At 41.9% G+C, this 18,347-nt stretch overlaps 1 protein-coding gene across 2 annotated transcripts; it reads left to right on the forward strand.

The window, feature by feature from the left end:
• The first annotated feature begins 1,379 nt into the window (after nucleotides 1–1,379).
• Nucleotides 1,380–4,393, forward strand: LOC113017876 (type-2 ice-structuring protein-like). Of its 2 annotated transcripts, XM_026160984.1 has the most exons (7): nucleotides 1,381–1,501; nucleotides 1,590–1,677; nucleotides 1,873–1,935; nucleotides 2,212–2,318; nucleotides 2,427–2,561; nucleotides 2,652–2,760; nucleotides 4,056–4,393. In XM_026160984.1, the coding sequence occupies exons 2-7, from the start codon at nucleotides 1,617–1,619 to the stop codon at nucleotides 4,130–4,132; spliced, it is 552 nt and encodes a 183-aa protein (XP_026016769.1). In that variant the 5' UTR covers nucleotides 1,381–1,501; nucleotides 1,590–1,616; the 3' UTR covers nucleotides 4,133–4,393. The 2 variants fall into 2 exon arrangements, with proteins under 2 accessions (XP_026016770.1, XP_026016769.1); XM_026160985.1 differs by having other exon boundaries at nucleotides 1,380–1,677.
• The last annotated feature ends 13,954 nt before the right edge of the window (nucleotides 4,394–18,347 follow it).

Below are 18,347 nucleotides of genomic sequence, written 5' to 3' on the forward strand. Positions count from 1 at the left end.
TATAACCCTATGTTCATACATATCCATTAAGATTGGAAGACTGGGTATAAGAATATTGTATGTTTGAACTGAAAATTAGTTATTTCCAGGTTATACACACACAACTGGGGTCTTTGATCATTCTTCACTTACTGTGTGTGTGTGATAGAGAGTGAAGATGTGAGATGCTGTGTTTGCTCCAGTAATACATGGCAGTGACAGAGTTCCTCTGCTTGTGTTTCCAAGAACAGAAAAAGAAACCTGGTGCTGGAGCAACTGGGAACAGGATGTTCTAAAATAAATAAATATTTGTGTATACACATCTGTTGTAAATAGTAACATCCTCAAGGTCATTTATTTTACAAGTTTTACTCTCTGGTTCAATTTATTTAAATGATTTCCAAATGTGTCATAGGTTACACATATTCTGCTGAACCTAATCTGTGTTCACAACCTCAATGCAAAGACATGTTTATTTTTGATAATGCAAGGTAAGGAGTTGCTTTTCACTGTAGATAAATCTACTCTAAGAGATTATATTTTAATGGGAGTAATCGTCAGATGTTATTTCTAAAAATCAACTTTAACCAACACGGTGAATTAAACCTCGAAACAATTAAATAAACTTTTTCAAATCATTCCGCCAAAGATCATCTGCAGTTTTGAGGGTTTACTGTTTACTATAATGCTGTTTGGCACTGTTGCTGCATCCTGCTACACTGACCAACAGACACCCTCATATCAAATACTGGATATGCAAATATGGGTGGAGAAGTTTTTCTGGATAGGGTGACACAGGGTAGTCAGAAAAAGCTGTCAAGTACAGTTTATGCAACACGGGGACCTTAAACACATGAAAGTCATGACTGTGACATCTGTTATTATAAGCATTGGCTACAAACATATTGTGTGTAATTCACAGAGGAGAGAAATACACAGTACATGCTCATAGTTTGTTTTTGATGTGCACTGTTATCAGAGTGGTTTTCTGGTTGATTGCAATAATAAGCCAGACTAGCGAAAGACAGGGTAGAAATAGAAAAGAGGGAGAAAACATTTAAAAGAATGGAGTTGGAGGAAAAGGTCAAAGATAAAGTAAACAGACATGCAGGGTGTCTAACTGCTGCTTTTTTAACAAAGAGTTTGAATAATAAAGCCTCTTTGTGGATGGTAGGGCTGGTGCTGGGTCATGTCTCATATTCAAACACAAATCTATCACATTTCTTTACTGATAAATCCTTGAATAAACATGAACATTATAAACTGAAATTTGCTTGTGCTGGAGAAAAATCATGTGATCCTCCGGCAGTTCATTGACACAGGATAAGGGTGTTTATGTGCCAGTAAAAGCCCCGGTTCATTTTTCATGCTAAATTTATATTTGCTTTTCTTTCTTTGTGTGTTATGAGTATGTATGACCTCTTTCGTTGTCCCCCCCCCGTGAACAGGCATATCTAAGACCAGCAGTCTTCAGCTCCCCACACAGGATCTGCAGACTGAGACCAAGAAAGAAGAACAGAAGGCAACATTGCAAACGTTTTTTTTCTTTTCATTAAAATGAATGTTCTCACCACTGGTTTGTAAACCCAATGCAAATGAAACCCCTTTAGGTCTTTATCAGAGGTTAAGGCTCCGTGATGAAGGCGCTTACTGTGCCTCTGCTTGTGTGCACCATGATGGCTCTTGCCCAAGTTTCTTGTGAGTATTTAAAGGCAAATGTGTAGATATTTTTAGATTTTACATACAAAACGTGATTGAAGAATAGCAGATTTTAGATGTTTCAATCAGTCTGATTTTTTTAAGTGTTAATTGTTCATGAGCATTTTATCTTTGTGGTACTGAATTTATGATACTGTGTTAACTCTCTTGTTTATTTCTTGTCTGTGGCTGAAGCTGTCCCTGCAACTGTTCCAGTTTACAGTAATATACCCTTGACAGATGCTCCTCCTGTACCAGGTGAATGTAAGATGGTTATTTTAGGATGAATATCTCGATGATCCACCTGTAAAAAATTAGAACAGCACATGCTCTACATTAGTAACTGCAACCAAAAACATTTTCATCCCATGCAGATGCAGACATTTGGTGAATGAAACCATTTACAACAGATGCAATATAACAATATTTATTTATTTTAGTTTTTTCCCGTAAAAGCCAAAAAATGAAGAGTGACAACAGATTAACTATTCACTGGCAGCTCAATATCAACATTTCTTGTCCATTTGTCCTCAGAGGACCCTTTTGGTGGCTGGGTTCCATCTTGCCCTGATGGATGGAGTATGCACAGTCAACAGTGCCTCCTCTTTGTTCCAAGATACATGACCTGGGCTGAGGCTCAAGTAACAAAGATATTGATTTTTACACTAAGTATACTATGAAAGCTTGGAGTACATTAATGATGTAAAATTTCTTGGTCACTTAATTCTGTCTGTTTGTCTACGCTGTAGAGAAACTGTCAGTCTCGTGGAGGACAGCTTGCATCTGTGTATAGTGCCAGTCAAGCTTACGAGATTCAAAAGGAGGTGCAACGTGCTGGACGTGGCTATGGACAGTTTTGGGTTGGAGGCCATAATACTCCAGCGGTAAATAGCATGGTGTCTAGCAGTTTATGAAACAATTGCATTTTTAATTAATATGAATTAGCAATTTTTTTTAAAATTTTGCTTTAACAGAATCCTTCCTGGTCCTGGAGTGATTATATGGGCGTGTCTGCTTTTGCTGAGTTTTGCAGAGGACAGGAAGCTAAACATAAGCACCACTGTTTGCAGATAACTTTTGGTGGTAAGTCTACCCCCCAACCCCATCAAAAAAAAGAAAAAAAACTGCTAGATTCAAGAAGTTCAGAATCAGAATCAGAATCAGAATACTTTATTGATCCCTGGGGGAAATTATTTTTTGTTACAGTGCTCCATTTTAAACCAACATTAAGACAAGACAGACAATACGCTAACTAAGAATAGTACAATATATACATATATATACATACATACATAAGTCACTTATAAATAAATATTTGGAAAAGAAACATGTGTAGTTGTAGCAGCAAACAGTGTGTTAAGTGGATGCGTTGTACAGGGAGTTTATTGTCATGTACACTGCAAAACACAAGTGGTGATGCAGAGCAATGAAATTCTTACTTTGCAGGTTCTCTTCACACAACTAAATAATCAACTAACTAAAATAAAGAGTAAACTTAACTCTGAGCGTAGAACATAGCACAGAAGATAATAAAGTAAAACAAGAGCTTTGTAGCTTATCTGTGGGTGTAGACGGAATTTAGCATAAAGTGCAAGTAGTTGCAACACTGTCACAGTGGTGATAGTTACAAAGTATGCAATATTAACATGTTTATATTGTATGAAGTTGTATTGTATTGATTGTATATGTACAAAATAGCAATTTTTCAGGTCAAAGATAATCAACAACAACTAGTTAGTGATTCAGTAGACTGCTAGCCTGTGGATAGAAGCTGTTCTTTTGTCGGGTTGTCGTTGCTTTCACACTCCTGTAGCGTCTGCCAGTTTTCTACTGATGAAGTGTGCCTTTTTAATGACACGCTGGAAAGCCTTCCTGTTGTTGTAGTATCCTTCCAGCTTCAGTCTTGGTTTCCATGATGTATCTACGCAGATCATATCTGGCCTTTTTGTTTCTATCTGCATCACTAGAGGCGAATGCAGCGGAGCATGCATGTAGCATGGCATGTACCTCACAGTTCAACCGTGGCTTCTGGTTTGGATACGTTTTGTAGCATGACAATATTGTCAATGCATGTGCTGATGTAACTGGTGAACACTGTTACATATTCCTCTGAATCCACAGAACTGTCCTCTGCTTTTAACTGTGTACACATGCATCAATGATGATATAGCCAAATGTAATTAATTAAAATAAGTTGACAAATATTGTATTTAGTTGTGTCTTAGCAACTAGCTACACTCATTTTTTTGCTAAAAATTGTCCCCTCATTTCAGAAAGTTTTTGTTACATTTTATAAATTTTGATGAAAGAGGATCGTTGAGTCATAGTGTCACTGTTTGAGACCAATTCCTGTTTTATTTTTTGTGTGTTTTTTGCAGAAGGAAAGGCAGGATGCTTGGATGACATGAAGTGTGACACTAAGCTCCTATCTGTCTGTGGTAGCCTTATCATGTGATCTCATCGCTAATGCAAACCTACACTTCATCAGTAAAAACACTGACGTGTTTTTCAGCTATTGAGTCTTTCTTGGTATTTCTGTTCTGTTGCTACAGCATAAGGGATCAAACGACACATACAATAAACTGCAGAAGGATTTTATGTTTGGAAAGGCTTTAAAAATAAAAGAATGCTTTCACACAATGTACACATTTGTTTTGGAAAGTGGACTGTATTTCATATTCTTATGTAAATTAAAACACTAAAGCATTGAAAGAAACTAGTGGTCTGTTGCTCCATGTTACAGCTATAGTTCTACTATTGTCATGGCTAGACGGTCCTCACTGATCATCTTGCCAATTTGTTGTGGTGTTTGTGTGTACTGTGTCGTGTTCTCCTCTCCATCCTGGGCATGTGTTTTTCTGCTGGAACATGTACTTCCGGAAGCCGTGGCACGGAACGGCAGTTGACCGGAGGGGAGTGTACTCAGCTAGAATCATCGCACCTGTGCAGAATTACCTTGCCAGCGCAGACCTATTTAACGCGGCGGTTGAGTCACAACCAACGCTGGAACGTTGAACTAAACCGGGGTTCAAGGATTGGAGGAGGAGCCGGCACCAGGAGTTGTTGTGGATTATTACTGCACTGTCACCGTGAGGAGAGGTCGCCGTATCACTGCACTGCCCTTTTTGGATTATAGACTCGAACTGTTACTCACCTTTTCACTGTAAATAAATCCACTGTCATTCTGCAAGGAGTCTCGCACCTGAGTCCTTTAATCCAATTCACCATGACAACTATATTCAAAGCACAACATGAAGTCAGTAATTTTTAGTGTACACCTATACAGCTGGGATAGGCTCCAGCCCCCCCTGCGACCCTGAAAAGGATAAATGGCCTGTATTTGTATAGCGCTTTACTAGTCCCTAAGGACCCCAAAGCGCTTTACACAACCAGTCATCCACCCATTCACACACACACATTCACACACTGGTGATGGCAAGCTACATTGTAGCCACAGCCACCCTGGGGCGCACTGACAGAGGGGAAGCTGCCAACACTGGCGCCACCAGGCCCTCTGACCACCACCAGTAGGCAACGGGTGAAGTGTCTTGCCCACGGACACAACGACCAAGACTGTCCGAGCTGGGGCTTCGAACCGGCAACCTTCCGATTACAAGGCGAACTCCCAACTCTTGAGCCATGATCGCCCCCAAGCGGAAGCAAATGGATAGTTTTTAGAGTAAGGCTTGCAGGAGTGATAGTGAAGAGGAAAAACTACATTTTCAAATGTAAAAAAAAAAAAATGTCAATCAGAACTGACTCAAATAAAACGATTCCAGCTATAATGTAATTCATTGCTCTTGTGAAACATCATTTTTATGGTAGCACATGGAAAGAGAGTTTTTGTGGCTATGCACTCTAATATTTATATTACCCTCCTATGCTTTACATGTGCTTTATAAAATGAGTCATAATCGCCACCAAGTCCTGTCGTCACTGCTCATGTTGTTTTTGTTTTCTATCCCTTAGTTAAATCTTGAGTTATCAAGGACTGAAAACTGCTATCCTTTCACTGTGACCAATATTGTCATAGTGACACCTGATGGTGATACTGGAAACTTCCCAAATTATACTTTGAGTAACTGCACCACTGAAAATGAGTTTGTTTAAAGTGTGATAAATGTCTGTCATGGAGGGAAGAGAGGCTCCAATAATCCGTTCTCACTATCCTTTGTAGGGTATTGCTAAACGATATGGTGTGGTTACCCTACTAGACAGTGATGCAACGGCTCAAGACGCTCTCAATAGTCCCTCTGTAGAAGGTGGTGAGAAAGAATGGAGGGGGATGGACTGTTCTCAGCTTCCACTGGAATTTTTTAGATGCTGTTGGACCTTCTTAGTTATGGAGCTGGTATTGAGAGAAATTCTCTGCCAGGTGAACACCACAGCAGTGTTGGGGAGCAGTGTTGGTCAAGTTACTTGACCATTGGTCATGAAGTAATCGGTAACTAATTACTGATTACTCCCCCAAAAAGTAATCCCATTACTTTACTGATTGCTTATTTTCAAAAGTAATTAATTACTTAGTTACTTTTAAAAACATGATTTACAACCTGAATAAGTGATAAAGTGATAGATCTTTCAGCCCAATTCTACTTTTTCTGCATAATCCATCATACAAAATGTAATCAAATGGAAAAGTTTCTTTTTAAAACTTGTTTTATTAGTTTTAATCTTTTAACTTTATGCATAATGCAAAAATCAAATTATATGCAACATTCTCTGACTGGAGAAAATTTGTTTAACATTTAAACCTATTTTCTGCACATTACAGCACATAAAATATTTTTTGTGTTTACACTCAGGCTTTCAAATAGATGCAAGTAAAACACAGTAGAAAATAAATAAAATGAATTACTCAGCGGTCCTGTTGCTCTATTTTCACCTGTAAAGCAGGCGAATGTTTGCCCTGGTGCAGGTGTGTCGCAGCGGTCGGTGGAAGAATCCGCGAGTTTCTCTGTGGATTTCCCATTACGTCGTAGCGCACTCGGTGCTTGCTCGGAAGTTTAGGGTTTTTTTTTTTTTCGCTGTAAAAAGAAGTTTTCTTCCCACGCAGTGAACAGCGGACGCTAATGTTTTTGTCACCTTTTACGGAGTCAAAGGTAAGGTCAGTACTTCCACGCTTTAAACACTGCACGCTCATACTCTCTCCCGCACTCGATATATTATCCATTGTTGATCTGCACACAGCTGTTGTCACGAACGTCGCACTCGCTTACGTCACTGTCATGAGACACACTCGCAAAAAAAATCATGGTTTTAGTAACGCAGTAATGCAGTGTGCTTACAGGAAAGAAACAGTAATCGAATTACCTTTTCTGCAATAGTAATCCCTTACTTTACTTGTTACTTGAAAAAGGTAATCAGATTACAGTAACACGTTACTTGTAATGTGTTACTGCCCATCTCTGTTGTGGAGTAATAATAATAATAATAATAAATTTTATTTATGAGCGCCTTTCAAGTCACCCAAGGACACTTTACAATAGGATAAAACACTTAGTAAAACAATGGCAGAATAAGAACAATAAAATAAAGCACAAGATAAAATGAACAAACAGTGGATTCACAGTGAATATGCAGATTTGAACAGATGAGTTTTGAGTTGGGATTTAAACTGGGGGAGAGAACCAATATTTCTTATTTCAGGGGGCAGAGAATTCCACAGCCTGGGAGCAGAGCAGCTGAAAGCTCTGCTTCCCATGGTGGTGAGGCGGAAGGAAGGTACAGTAAGCTTGACAGAAGAAGAAGAACGAAGTGAACGGGCAGAACAGGTGGTGGTTAACAGGTCAGAAAGGTAAGAAGGAGCGAGGTTATGAAGGGCCTTGAAGGTGAGCAGAAGAAGTTTGAAAATTATCCGGAATTTCACAGGGAGCCAGTGAAGTTCCTGAAGAACAGGGGTGATGTGCTGGTAGGAGGGGGTTCTGGTGATAATGCGAGCAGCAGAGAGTAACGAAATACATGTAATGGAGTTAGCTATTTAAGATACAAAATACGAGTAACTATATTCCGTTACAGTTACTGCTTAAATGGGTGATAATCAGAATACAGTTTCTTTGTTGCAGTAAACGGAATACACAACAGTCATTTCCTGCTTCATATCCTAGGCCATCCCCTCTTTACCCCTTCTCCAGTTTTGGTGATTAAACACCATCATGCAATGGTTTAGCTCATTTGGATGAGCATGCAATTTAATTGCACATGGCTGGAATTAATCCAGTTTATCAGATTCTGATTGTGATTGAACTTATCCTCAGCAGCAGAGGTGACGCTTGGTCTTCCTTTGCTGGGGCGGTGCTCGTGTGAGCCAGTTTCGATGTATAATATGAATTATAACAGTTGTCAAATAGGGCTGTCAGCTGCATACCTACCTGACTTCTGCACAACACAACTGATGGTCCCAGCCCGTACAACCCGATTAAGAAGGCAAGCAATTCCACAAATGTACTCTGACAAGTCACACCTGTGAAGTGAAAACCATTTCGGGTGACAACATCATGAAGCTCACTAAGATAAGGCCAAGGTTTGACACATTTTCAACAAAACAAAAAGTGGCTACTTTAGGAATCTAAAATATAAGACATATTCAGAGTTATTTATACTTTATTTCTTTGTTACATAATTGTATATGTCTTGCTTTATATATTTGATGTTTTCAGTATGCATCTACAATGTAGAAAGTATTAAAATATAGAAAAAAAATTAAATAAGCCTCCAAGCTTTTGATATACTCCCCAACTCACTCAGAAACAAAAACAAAACTATGTGTTGCATAACTGCATGATTTACAATCAACAGTCTGTGGCGATTACATTAGCACTCACTGTAACTTAATCATCATCACAGCACGGAGCTGTGTTTCTACAAACACACACATACACACAGTACTCACCATAACAGATTAGATTAGATTAGATTAGATTAGATTAGATTAGATTAGATTAGATTAGATTAGATAGAACTTTATTAATCCCTCCGGTGGGTTCCTCTGGGAAATTCGATTTCCAAAAAAGCACAGCACCGACAGAAGTTACAGAGTTACAGAATATTATATATATATATATATATACACACACACACACACACACATATATATAAATACAGAGACAATATAATTAAAATATACAAAGGGGATAAATAGAATAAATAGGAATAAAAAATAAAAATACAAGTGAATTGCACATTTCAAGTATTGAAGTCTATTGCACCGTTGACTATTAATAAAAAGCATTGCACAGTGAGGTGAAGAGGCACTACAGCTTAGTTGTTCCCCCCTCCTTTGTCCTCCTGTTTTCCCTCCCTCTCCCCTCCAGAGAGGAGTTAAACAGTCTGATGGCGTGTGGGACAAAGGAGTTTTTAAGTCTGTTAGTTCTTGTCTTTGGGAGAAGCAACCTGTCACTGAACAGACTCTTCTGGTGGTTAATGGCCGTGTGCAGAGGATGCCTGGCATTGTCCATAATGTCCATCAGTTTCTTTAATGTCCTTTTCTCTGCCACTGTCACCAGAGTGTCCAGCTTCATGCCGACCACAGAGCTAGCCCTCCTGATCAGTTTCTCCAGCCTGGATGAGTCCTTCTTTGCTGTGCTGCTCCCCCAGCACACCACAGCATAGAAAAATACTCCAGCAACCACCGACTGGTAAAACATCCTCAGGAGCTTCCTGCAGATGTTAAAAGACCTCAGCCTCCTGAGGAAGTACAGTCGGCTTTGGGCTTTTTTATACAGGTGCTCTGTGTTGCATGACCAGTCCAGTTTATTGTCCACCCACAGCCCGAGGTACTTGTACTTGTTGACCACCTCCACCTCCTCCCCCTCTATCTGAACCGGCAGTGGACCTGCTCTAGACCTCCCGAAGTCCACAACCAGTTCTTTAGTCTTTGAGGTGTTGAGTTGCAGGTGGTTTGTGTGACTCCATGCGACAAAGTTCCTCACCAGACTTCTGTACTCCTCTTCCTGATCATCCCAGATACACCCCATGATGGCTGTGTCGTCTGCAAACTTCTGAATGTGGCATAATTCAGAGTTGTAGCAGAAGTCAGAGGTGTACAGGGTGAAGAGAAGAGGGGACAGCACAGTTCCCTGTGGTGCTCCTGTGCTGCTGACCACAACATATCCCACTGTAACTGACATTTCATGCAGTTCCCCATCAAACTTACAATGTTTATATTCATGTTTATATTTTTTCATAGTACAACATACTACTGGCTTCTTACAATCACTCCTCCCTTAACGAAAGTACATGCAGCAGTAGTGTGTAAACTGACAGTGTTGCATACAGTTATGTACAACTATGTACTCTGCATCTTTCTGTCAGTCACTCAGGATTACCAATGAGAGAGCTGATGTATACCTTTTGTGGGGAATTTAAAAACAAACAAACAAAACAAATATTCTTATGCCAAAACATTGTTTCTGTTCATCTGGTTAGATGGTGTTGTGGAAGTTTTCCATTAAATAAAGCCTGCAGATGAGCGGTGAGCAGTAGCTAAGATTCTTTAATCCAAACACACAAAAACAACAGACAACCAAGCTTGTGGAGAGCCTGCATGATCGCGGGGCAGATCAGCAGAGGCTCTCTGAGCCTAGCATGGCTCTCAGTTAAATACCTTCTCCAGGAACGAAAGGCAGTACACAGCTTAAGGTTCACACTCCCTTGCTACCTCCCAGAGTCCTCAAAGAGACAAAAGACTCTTCCTGTGGCGTGGTCTGCTTCCCCCAACTTCCTTACTACACCCCCACCATTTGTCTTACAGTATGGGTGTCAGACATGTTAAAATCCAGTGGCACCAAGGCATTATACAATAAAATAATGTGATTAATACATAAGTAAAATAAATTCCTATACAATCCCACCCTTTGATTTTTAAATCAAAGAATCACATTAATACCAGAATTTCTTTCCTGGCATTCTGTATATCACATCAACATTATTGTACACTTAAAGGAGTTTCACACTGTGCATCCTCACTTCACTGTTCTCCCACCACCCTTTGTTCATCTTTAATCATCCCCACAATCTAAGCTCTCACATGCAAATGGCAACAACAATGATACAGAGGACAGGCCTTCTCCAGAGTGTCAAAGTACTTTGCATGGCAAAGTGAAGCAGCATTTGGTGGTCATTCTCAGTCACGATCATGGCTCCTGGTGTCTGTGCCGTTTACAGAGTCATAATTCCAACGCTGATCTCCCTTTGCGCTGTCACCGTTGGAGCTTGGCACGCTCTCTCCATCCCTCGATTTCTGTTCCAACGCAGCTGTAGATTAGGAGCAGAGCAAGTCGTACACTCCTGTAGTCTTCCTAAACGTCAACGTAGAAACTCTTTCATTTTATTTTAAGATTTTGCTGTTCAAAACCTCCTCGTGACAATCCTTTGGAAGCCCAGTGGTGCAGCCCACTGTCGTTTGTCTGCTGTCCTGCAGATGGTCCCTGCTTCTCACTGGTCCTCTTGGAGCCTTCTCTCCTGGTCATGGTCTGCATCTGCACCTCAGTCAATCCTTCCATATCTCTCATGTCACGGTCTCTGCAACCCTCTTTTGCCCTCTGTCAGCTTAGCACAATTAGACATGCACAATAAAGTTACGCATTGTCTCTTAAAAATTCCAGGGATTCTCCCCTGGAGTAGTTTCACTCCAGGCCCTGTCTTAAGAAGAGGTAAAACATTAGCCAGTGGTGTGTCCTGCTGTGAATCATGTGATTAGATCATATGATTAACCCTTTGCTGTGGAAAAAGTGATATAGATGTTAGCGCAACGCATCTGTATGCACACTTTCTCACAGTGACATTTGCATTGTAAACAATACAAGGTCATGAATAACACACTGCTGTTAAATTCACAGACACAGAAAGTGGCAGTTAAAAGGTTAAGTCAGCATGGCCCAAAAGCCCATGCAACCCAGGATGTTGCTGTCACCTTTCTGCTCCTGTAAAAAGAAACATACATACATACATACAGTGTTGGTCAAGTTACTTGAAAAAAGTAATCAGTAACTAATTACTGATTACTTCCCCAAAAAAGTAATCCCGTTACTTTACTGATTACTTATTTTCAAAAGTAATTAATTACTTAGTTACTTAGTTACTTTTTAAAAACACAATTTACAACCTGAATAGGTGATAAACCGATAGATCTTTCAGCCCAATTGTACTTTTTCTACATAATCACAAAATTTGGGCTATAATGGTTGTATTGATGTATAGCAACTTGAAATGCTCCCAAAAATGCACTACAACATGTAAAAATATAATAAAGCTCTGGCGGACTTGGTTCTATGGCAGGTCTTAAAGAGTTAATGAGGTTTTTCAGTCTGGTTGCATCTACATTCCACGGAAACAGTTGTTTTTTAAAGGTTTTTAATGACATCCTTCTAGCAAATGATCCTGGAAGCTCTGTGATTCTTGTGCTTTTAGATCTTACTGCAGCATTTGATACTGTGACCACATTATTCTCATCTCCCATTTGGAAAACTGGGTTGGCTTCATTACTATCTGAGTGACAGAATGTTTAGTGTTTATGTTGAAAGATGTTTGTCCACATCAGCCCCCCATTCTTGTTGGGTGCATGAGGGCTCAATCTTTGGTCTTCTTCCTTTTTCATTGTACTTGTTCCCTTTGGACTCTATTCTTAGAAAACACCAAATATCCTGTCACTGCTACACAGATCTATGCCATATTTACTTGCCTTTATCACCTAGTAGTTCAGGCTCCATCCAATTCCTTTTAAACTGTTTTGAAGATGTCATGGCTTGGATGGCTCTGAACCTTTTGAGCTTGAATGAAAGCAAAACAGAGGTAATTATACTTCGGCCTAATAATATCTCATGCAACCCAGTTATTAATTATGGTTGGCTTAGGTCAAACAGCATGTCACAAATCTGGGAGTCATTATGGACTTGGATTTTAAACTGAATAAACAAATCAGTTCTGTGTTGCAGAAACTCTTTTTTCCAGTTTAGGCAAATAGCAAAGCTTAAACCAGTTTTGTCAAGGCATGATTTGAAGGAAATAATACACGCCTTTATCTCAAATAGGCTTGAATATTGCAATGCACCTTATACTGGAGACAGCCAAGCATCCATCTCATGTCTTCAGCTTGTTCAAAATGTTACAGAAATAGAAGACCTGCTACAAACTTCCAGAATCTCTTTTCTCTTTTAACCGCCTGTCACTTCAGGTCTTCCTTTCCACAGAGATAACATCAGCATGAAGCTGCTGATTGTGTCTGCACTTCTTTGTGCAATGATGTCTTTGACAGCTGCTATTGGTGAGTACTGGAGTATAATATGCATCATATGTGTAATTAATCATACAGATGAATAACACAAAGTAAATCTTGTGTAAAAATACAAAAAAAAAAGGAAAACTGATGATGAAAGTCAAATCAAATCACTTTTATTGTCACATCACATGTGCAGGTACATTGGTACAGTACATGTGAGTGAAATTCTTGTGTGCGAGCTTCACAAGCAGCAGAGTTGTGCAAAATACAATAACGTAAACAAGCAAAATACAAGAATGGCTACATCTGAAACTAATAAATATATGTACAATATATAATAGTATATGCATTTCTGGATGTGTATACTAAATATTTTTCTACGTGTGTGTGTGTGTGTACACATATTTTACAAATTAAATAGAGTAAACAATAAAATAAAATATATAAAAATATACAGAGTTGAGACATGTGCAAAACAGTGGCATTACTGTAAAGTATGGAGTGCATAATGTTGAAGTTCCAGTAGTGAAGCTGAGGTGTCTATGACGTGTTCAGCAGTCTGATGGCCTGGTGGAAGAAGCTGTCTCTCAGTCTGCTGGTACGGGACCGGATGCTGCAGAACCTCCTTCCTGAGGGAAGTAGTCTGAACAGTTTATGGGTGGGGTGACTGGAGTCCTTGATGATCCTCCCCGCTTTCCTCAGGCAGCGCTTCCTGTAGATGTCTTGGAGGGAGGGAAGCTCACCTCCAATTATCCGTTCAGAGCACCGCACTACTCGCTGGAGAGCTTTGCAGTTGTAGGCGGTGCTGTTGCCATACCAGGTGGTGATGCATCCAGTGAGGATGCTCTTAATGGCACAGTGATAGAAGGTCCTGAGGATGCGGGGGCTCATGCCAAATCTTTTCAGTCTCCTGAGAAAGAAGAGGCGCTGCTGCGCCTTCTTCACTGTTTTGTTTGTGTGTACTGACCACGTAAGATCCTCAGCCAGATGTACACCAAGGAAGCGGAAGCTGCTCACTCTCTCCACAGCAGCGCCGTTGATGGTGATGGGGGTGTGTACTTCTCTGCACCTCCGGAAGTCCACTATCAACTCCTTTGTCTTTGCGACGTTGAGGGTGAGATGGTTGTCTTGACACCAGTGGGTCAGGGCGCTGACCTCCTCCCTGTAGGCCGTCTCATCACTGTTGGTGATAAGACCCACCACTGTAGTGTCGTCCGCAAACTTCACAATGATGTTGGAGCTGTTAGTGGCCGTGCAGTCGTAGGTGTAGAGTGAGTACAGGAGAGGGCTCAGTACACACCCCTGTGGAGCACCAGTGTTCAGTGTGATGGGGGATGAGGTGATGCTCCCCAGTCTGACCACTTGGAGTCTGTCAGACAGGAAGTTAAGGATCCAGCTGCAGAGGGAGCTGCTCAGTCCTAGATCCTGCAGTTTCCTGCCCAGCTTCGAGGGAACGATGGTATTGAATGCTGAGCTGTAATCTACGAACAGCATTCTCACATACGTGTCTCTCTTCTCCAGGTGTGACAGGGCAGTGTGTAGTGTCAGGGCTATGGCATCATCAGTGGACCTGTTGTGGCGGTATGCGAACTGTAGAGGGTCCAGTGAGTCGGGTAGTGCAGAGCAGATGAAGTCCCTGACAAGCTTCTCGAAGCATTTGCTTACGATGGGGGTCAGGGCTACAGGTCGCCAGTCATTCAGTGAGGAGATGGTGGAGGATTTGGGTACAGGGACGGCGGTGGCTATTTTGAAGCAGGCTGGGACTACAGACAGAGAGAGGGAAAGGTTGAGCCGCGCATGACTTGAGGACGCGGCCGGGAATCCCGTCTGGACCAGTAGCTTTGCGCGCATTCACCTTCCTGAAGCACTTCCGCACATCCTCCTCAGACACAGTGTGCGCACTGACGTCATCCGCGGTGCGCACACTGTCCGGTCTCATGGTGTTCGCTGTGTCGAATCTAGCGTAGAATACGTTTAGATCCTCACACAGAGAGGCCGTGGTCTGCGGTGTGCTGGTTTTCCCTCTAAAGTCTGTGATCGTGTTTAGTCCCTGCCACATACTCCGAGGGTTGTCAAACTGTTGCTCCACCCTGTCCCTGTACTCACGTTTGGCTGCTTTGATCGTCTTTGATCGGAGTTGGTAATGTGCGTGTTTGTAGTCCGATGTGTTCGCGGAGCCAAAGGCGGTGCTCCATGCCGCCAGTGCCGCGCGAACATCTCCGTTAATCCAGGGTTTTTGATTTGGGAAGGATTTAACTGTTCTGGATGGGACGACATCTTCCACGCATTTCCTGATTAATCCGCAGACTGAGTCTGTGTACTCATCAATGTCCCTAGCAGCCACGTGAAACATTTCCCAGTCCGCGTGATCAAAACAGTCCCGCAGCGCACACTCCGATTGGTCCGTCCAACGGTGCACCGCCCTACGGGTTGGAGCTTCCCGTTTCAGCTTCTGCCTGTAGGCCGGCAGGAGCAGGATGGAGCGGTGATCTGATTGGCCGAATGGGGCGCGGGGGAGGGCTTTGTACGCATCCCAGAAAGAGGTGTAGCAGTGGTCAAGTAGCCGGTCTCCACGAGTGTTAAAATGGATGTGTTGGTGGAGTTTGGGTGAGACTTTCTTCAGGTTTCCCTTATTAAAGTCTCCGGCTGTGATAAACGCTGCCTCTGGGTGTGCGGTTTCCTCACTGCTGATCGCGCTGTACAGTTCCCTGAGTGCTCGGTCAGTGTCGGCTTGTGGGGGAATGTAAACAGCCGTAATAATCACTGCTGTAAATTCCCTCGGTAGCCAGAATGGCCGGCACTTAATCATCAGGTACTCCAGGTCCGGTGAGCAGAAGGATTTGACCGGGTGCACGTTCGCATAATCACACCAGCTGTTGTTGATCATGAAACATACACCACCGCCTCTGCTTTTCCCAGTAAGATCCTGTGACCTGTCCGCGCGGTGCACAGAGAACCCCGGTAGTTGTATTGCGGAGTCCGGTACCTCGTCTGATAGCCAGGTTTCTGTGAGGCAGATCACGCAGCAGTCCCGCATCTCTCGCTGGAATGAGATCCGTGCCCGAAGCTCGCACAGCTTGTTCTCCAGAGACTGCACATTAGCCAGTAATAAACTGGGTAACGGTGGTCTGTTAGTGCGCCGTCTCAGTCGAACCAGAACGCCAGATCTTCTCCCTCTGCGTCGGCGTTTGCGGCCTCCAGGGACAGAGAACAAAGGCGTCTCAGGTGAGATGAATGGGGGGTCTGCAAACGGAGCGTCCGTGTTGCAAAACTTGAACTCCGGAAAGCTATAAGAAAGACCGTCTTTTATGTCCAATAAGGTTTGTCGGTCGTACACAAGGAGACATGTGCTACTCGTGAAAAAATGAAGGAAAAGTAAAATTAAACACAGAAAAAAGCTGTTGCTTGGGGGGAGCTCGCGACAAGGCTGCCATACTCTGCGCCATCTTAGATTTCAACATCTCTTTGAATATATCCAGCTCTTGAAGATGAAGAGGGCAGCAGTGGGACAGAGGAACTATTGCTTACAGCTCTGTGGAAAATTTCCAGAATATCACTAAACGTAATTATAGTTCTGTCATTCTGAACAGAAGAAGTGCAATGTCCAGCAGGACACACAGCTAAGGTTGTGGTACAAAAGAAGTGTTATGGGTTATGAGAGAAAAAAAAATTAGTCAAAAAATAAAGCAAATCTACATCTGTGGATCTGAAAAGTCTAATCATGTCATAGACACTGAACGAGCAGAGGTGCTGTTAGAGTCAAATTGTTAAATGTTGCCATTATTTTACTTAACTTTGTAAGTCTTAGTTCAAACTGTATAATCAAAGACATTCCTTTGTTTCTGACCCCCTCCCCAACCTGTTGAACGGTGGGAGAGCCTGTAGTATTTTATTATAGGTACATCCTATGTGAAGGTTCTGTTTTCTTGTTTAGTAAACTTCCTGCCTTCATTACCCTTTTGGTGAGCAGGAGGTCACACAAATGCACCCCCAAACACAAAAACACGCACTCGCGTGCACATGCATACACACGCACACGCACGCACACACACACACACACACACACACACACACACACACACACACACACACACACACACACACACACACAGTGGCTTGCAAAAGTATTCAGCCTCCTTGAACTTTTCCACATTTTGTCACATTACAGCCACAAACATGAATCAATTTTATTGGAATTCCACGTGAAAGACCAACACAAAGTGGTGTACACGTGAGAAGTGGAACGAAAATCATACATGACTCCAAACATTTTTTACAAATAAATAACTGAAAAGTGGGGTGTGCTCACAGATATTGAAGCTTGCACAGAGAGAGAGAGACAGAGATGCCCCTGAGACAATGCAGCACATAACAGCAGGATAAAAGATGCTAGCAAGCAGGGCATACATGGAACGTCATAACCAAATGGCCAGCATAGTATACCCTAGTGGCCTGGATACAGTAGGGCCTTGAAGTCCCGAGGTCAAAATAGGAGACGCGCCCTAGGGTGGTGGAGAATGACCGAGCTAAGATCCTGTGAGACTTCCAGATAGAGACGGACAAAATGGTGGTGGCTAACCAACCGGATATAGTGGTGGTAGACGAACAGAAGAAGACGGCCGTAGTGATCGATGTAGTGAATCGAATGACACAGACATGAAGATGAAGGAATATGAGAAGCTGGAGAAATACCAAGAGCTCGAGAAGATGTGGAGGGTGAAGGTAACAGTGGTCCCAGTGATAATCGGACCACTCGGAGCAACAACTTCCAAACTAGCCAAGTGACTCCAGCAAATCCCAGGAACAACATCAGAAATCCCTGTCCAGAAGAGCCCATTCCTAGGAACAGCTGAGATACTCTCAAGCTCCCAGGCATCTGGTAGAGAACCCGAGCTTGAAGGATAAAGACCATCCACAGAAGCGAGGGGATTTTTATTTTTATTTTTTTGAAGAGAGAGAGGAAGAGACTCATATTTGTTTCACCTTACTTCAACTGTACAGAGACACCTAAAAAGTGGCTGTTCTATTAGGAATACTGTTGATAGAAGCCACAAACTATTCAAAAAGGTGATCAAACTGTCATGCCCATGTAAACATATTTTTTTAATTGTCCAAAGTCTTCGAGTAGAAGGACATCTAATTAAGACTGATAATAGAACCAGCAAATGCAGATAAATATTAAATTCCCCAGTTTTAATACATGCATATTATGACTGCTGAATATGTATATGCCTTAACACAAGAGATGTAACACAGATAGATGCTTGACTGATAGCTTTAATGTTGCATAAAAAAGCAAAAAATAAAGAGATAAACAGAAGAAGCAACAGTTTTGTAAGATCAATGCTGTGGTAACACAATCAGTCTGCTCTTGTTAAAGACACAAGGCCTAAAAGACAATGCAGTTTTTGTTGATTTGTCATTTGGATGTTTAGATTGGGTGCTACCAAGG

This window comes from Astatotilapia calliptera, unplaced genomic scaffold (assembly GCF_900246225.1).
Source record: "Astatotilapia calliptera unplaced genomic scaffold, fAstCal1.2 U_scaffold_25, whole genome shotgun sequence".
Taxonomy (NCBI): Eukaryota; Metazoa; Chordata; class Actinopteri; order Cichliformes; family Cichlidae; genus Astatotilapia; species Astatotilapia calliptera.

Excerpts from the sequence above, each read along its gene's own strand:
- LOC113017876 (XM_026160985.1), top strand. The coding sequence starts at position 1,617 with ATGAAGGCGCTTACTGTGCCTCTGCTTGTGTGCACCATGATGGCTCTT. Across the intron at positions 1,678-1,872 it reads GGCTCTTGCCCAAGTTTCTT|CTGTCCCTGCAACTGTTCCA; the intron begins GTGAGTATTTAA and ends CTGTGGCTGAAG. Across the intron at positions 1,936-2,211 it reads AGATGCTCCTCCTGTACCAG|AGGACCCTTTTGGTGGCTGG; the intron begins GTGAATGTAAGA and ends ATTTGTCCTCAG.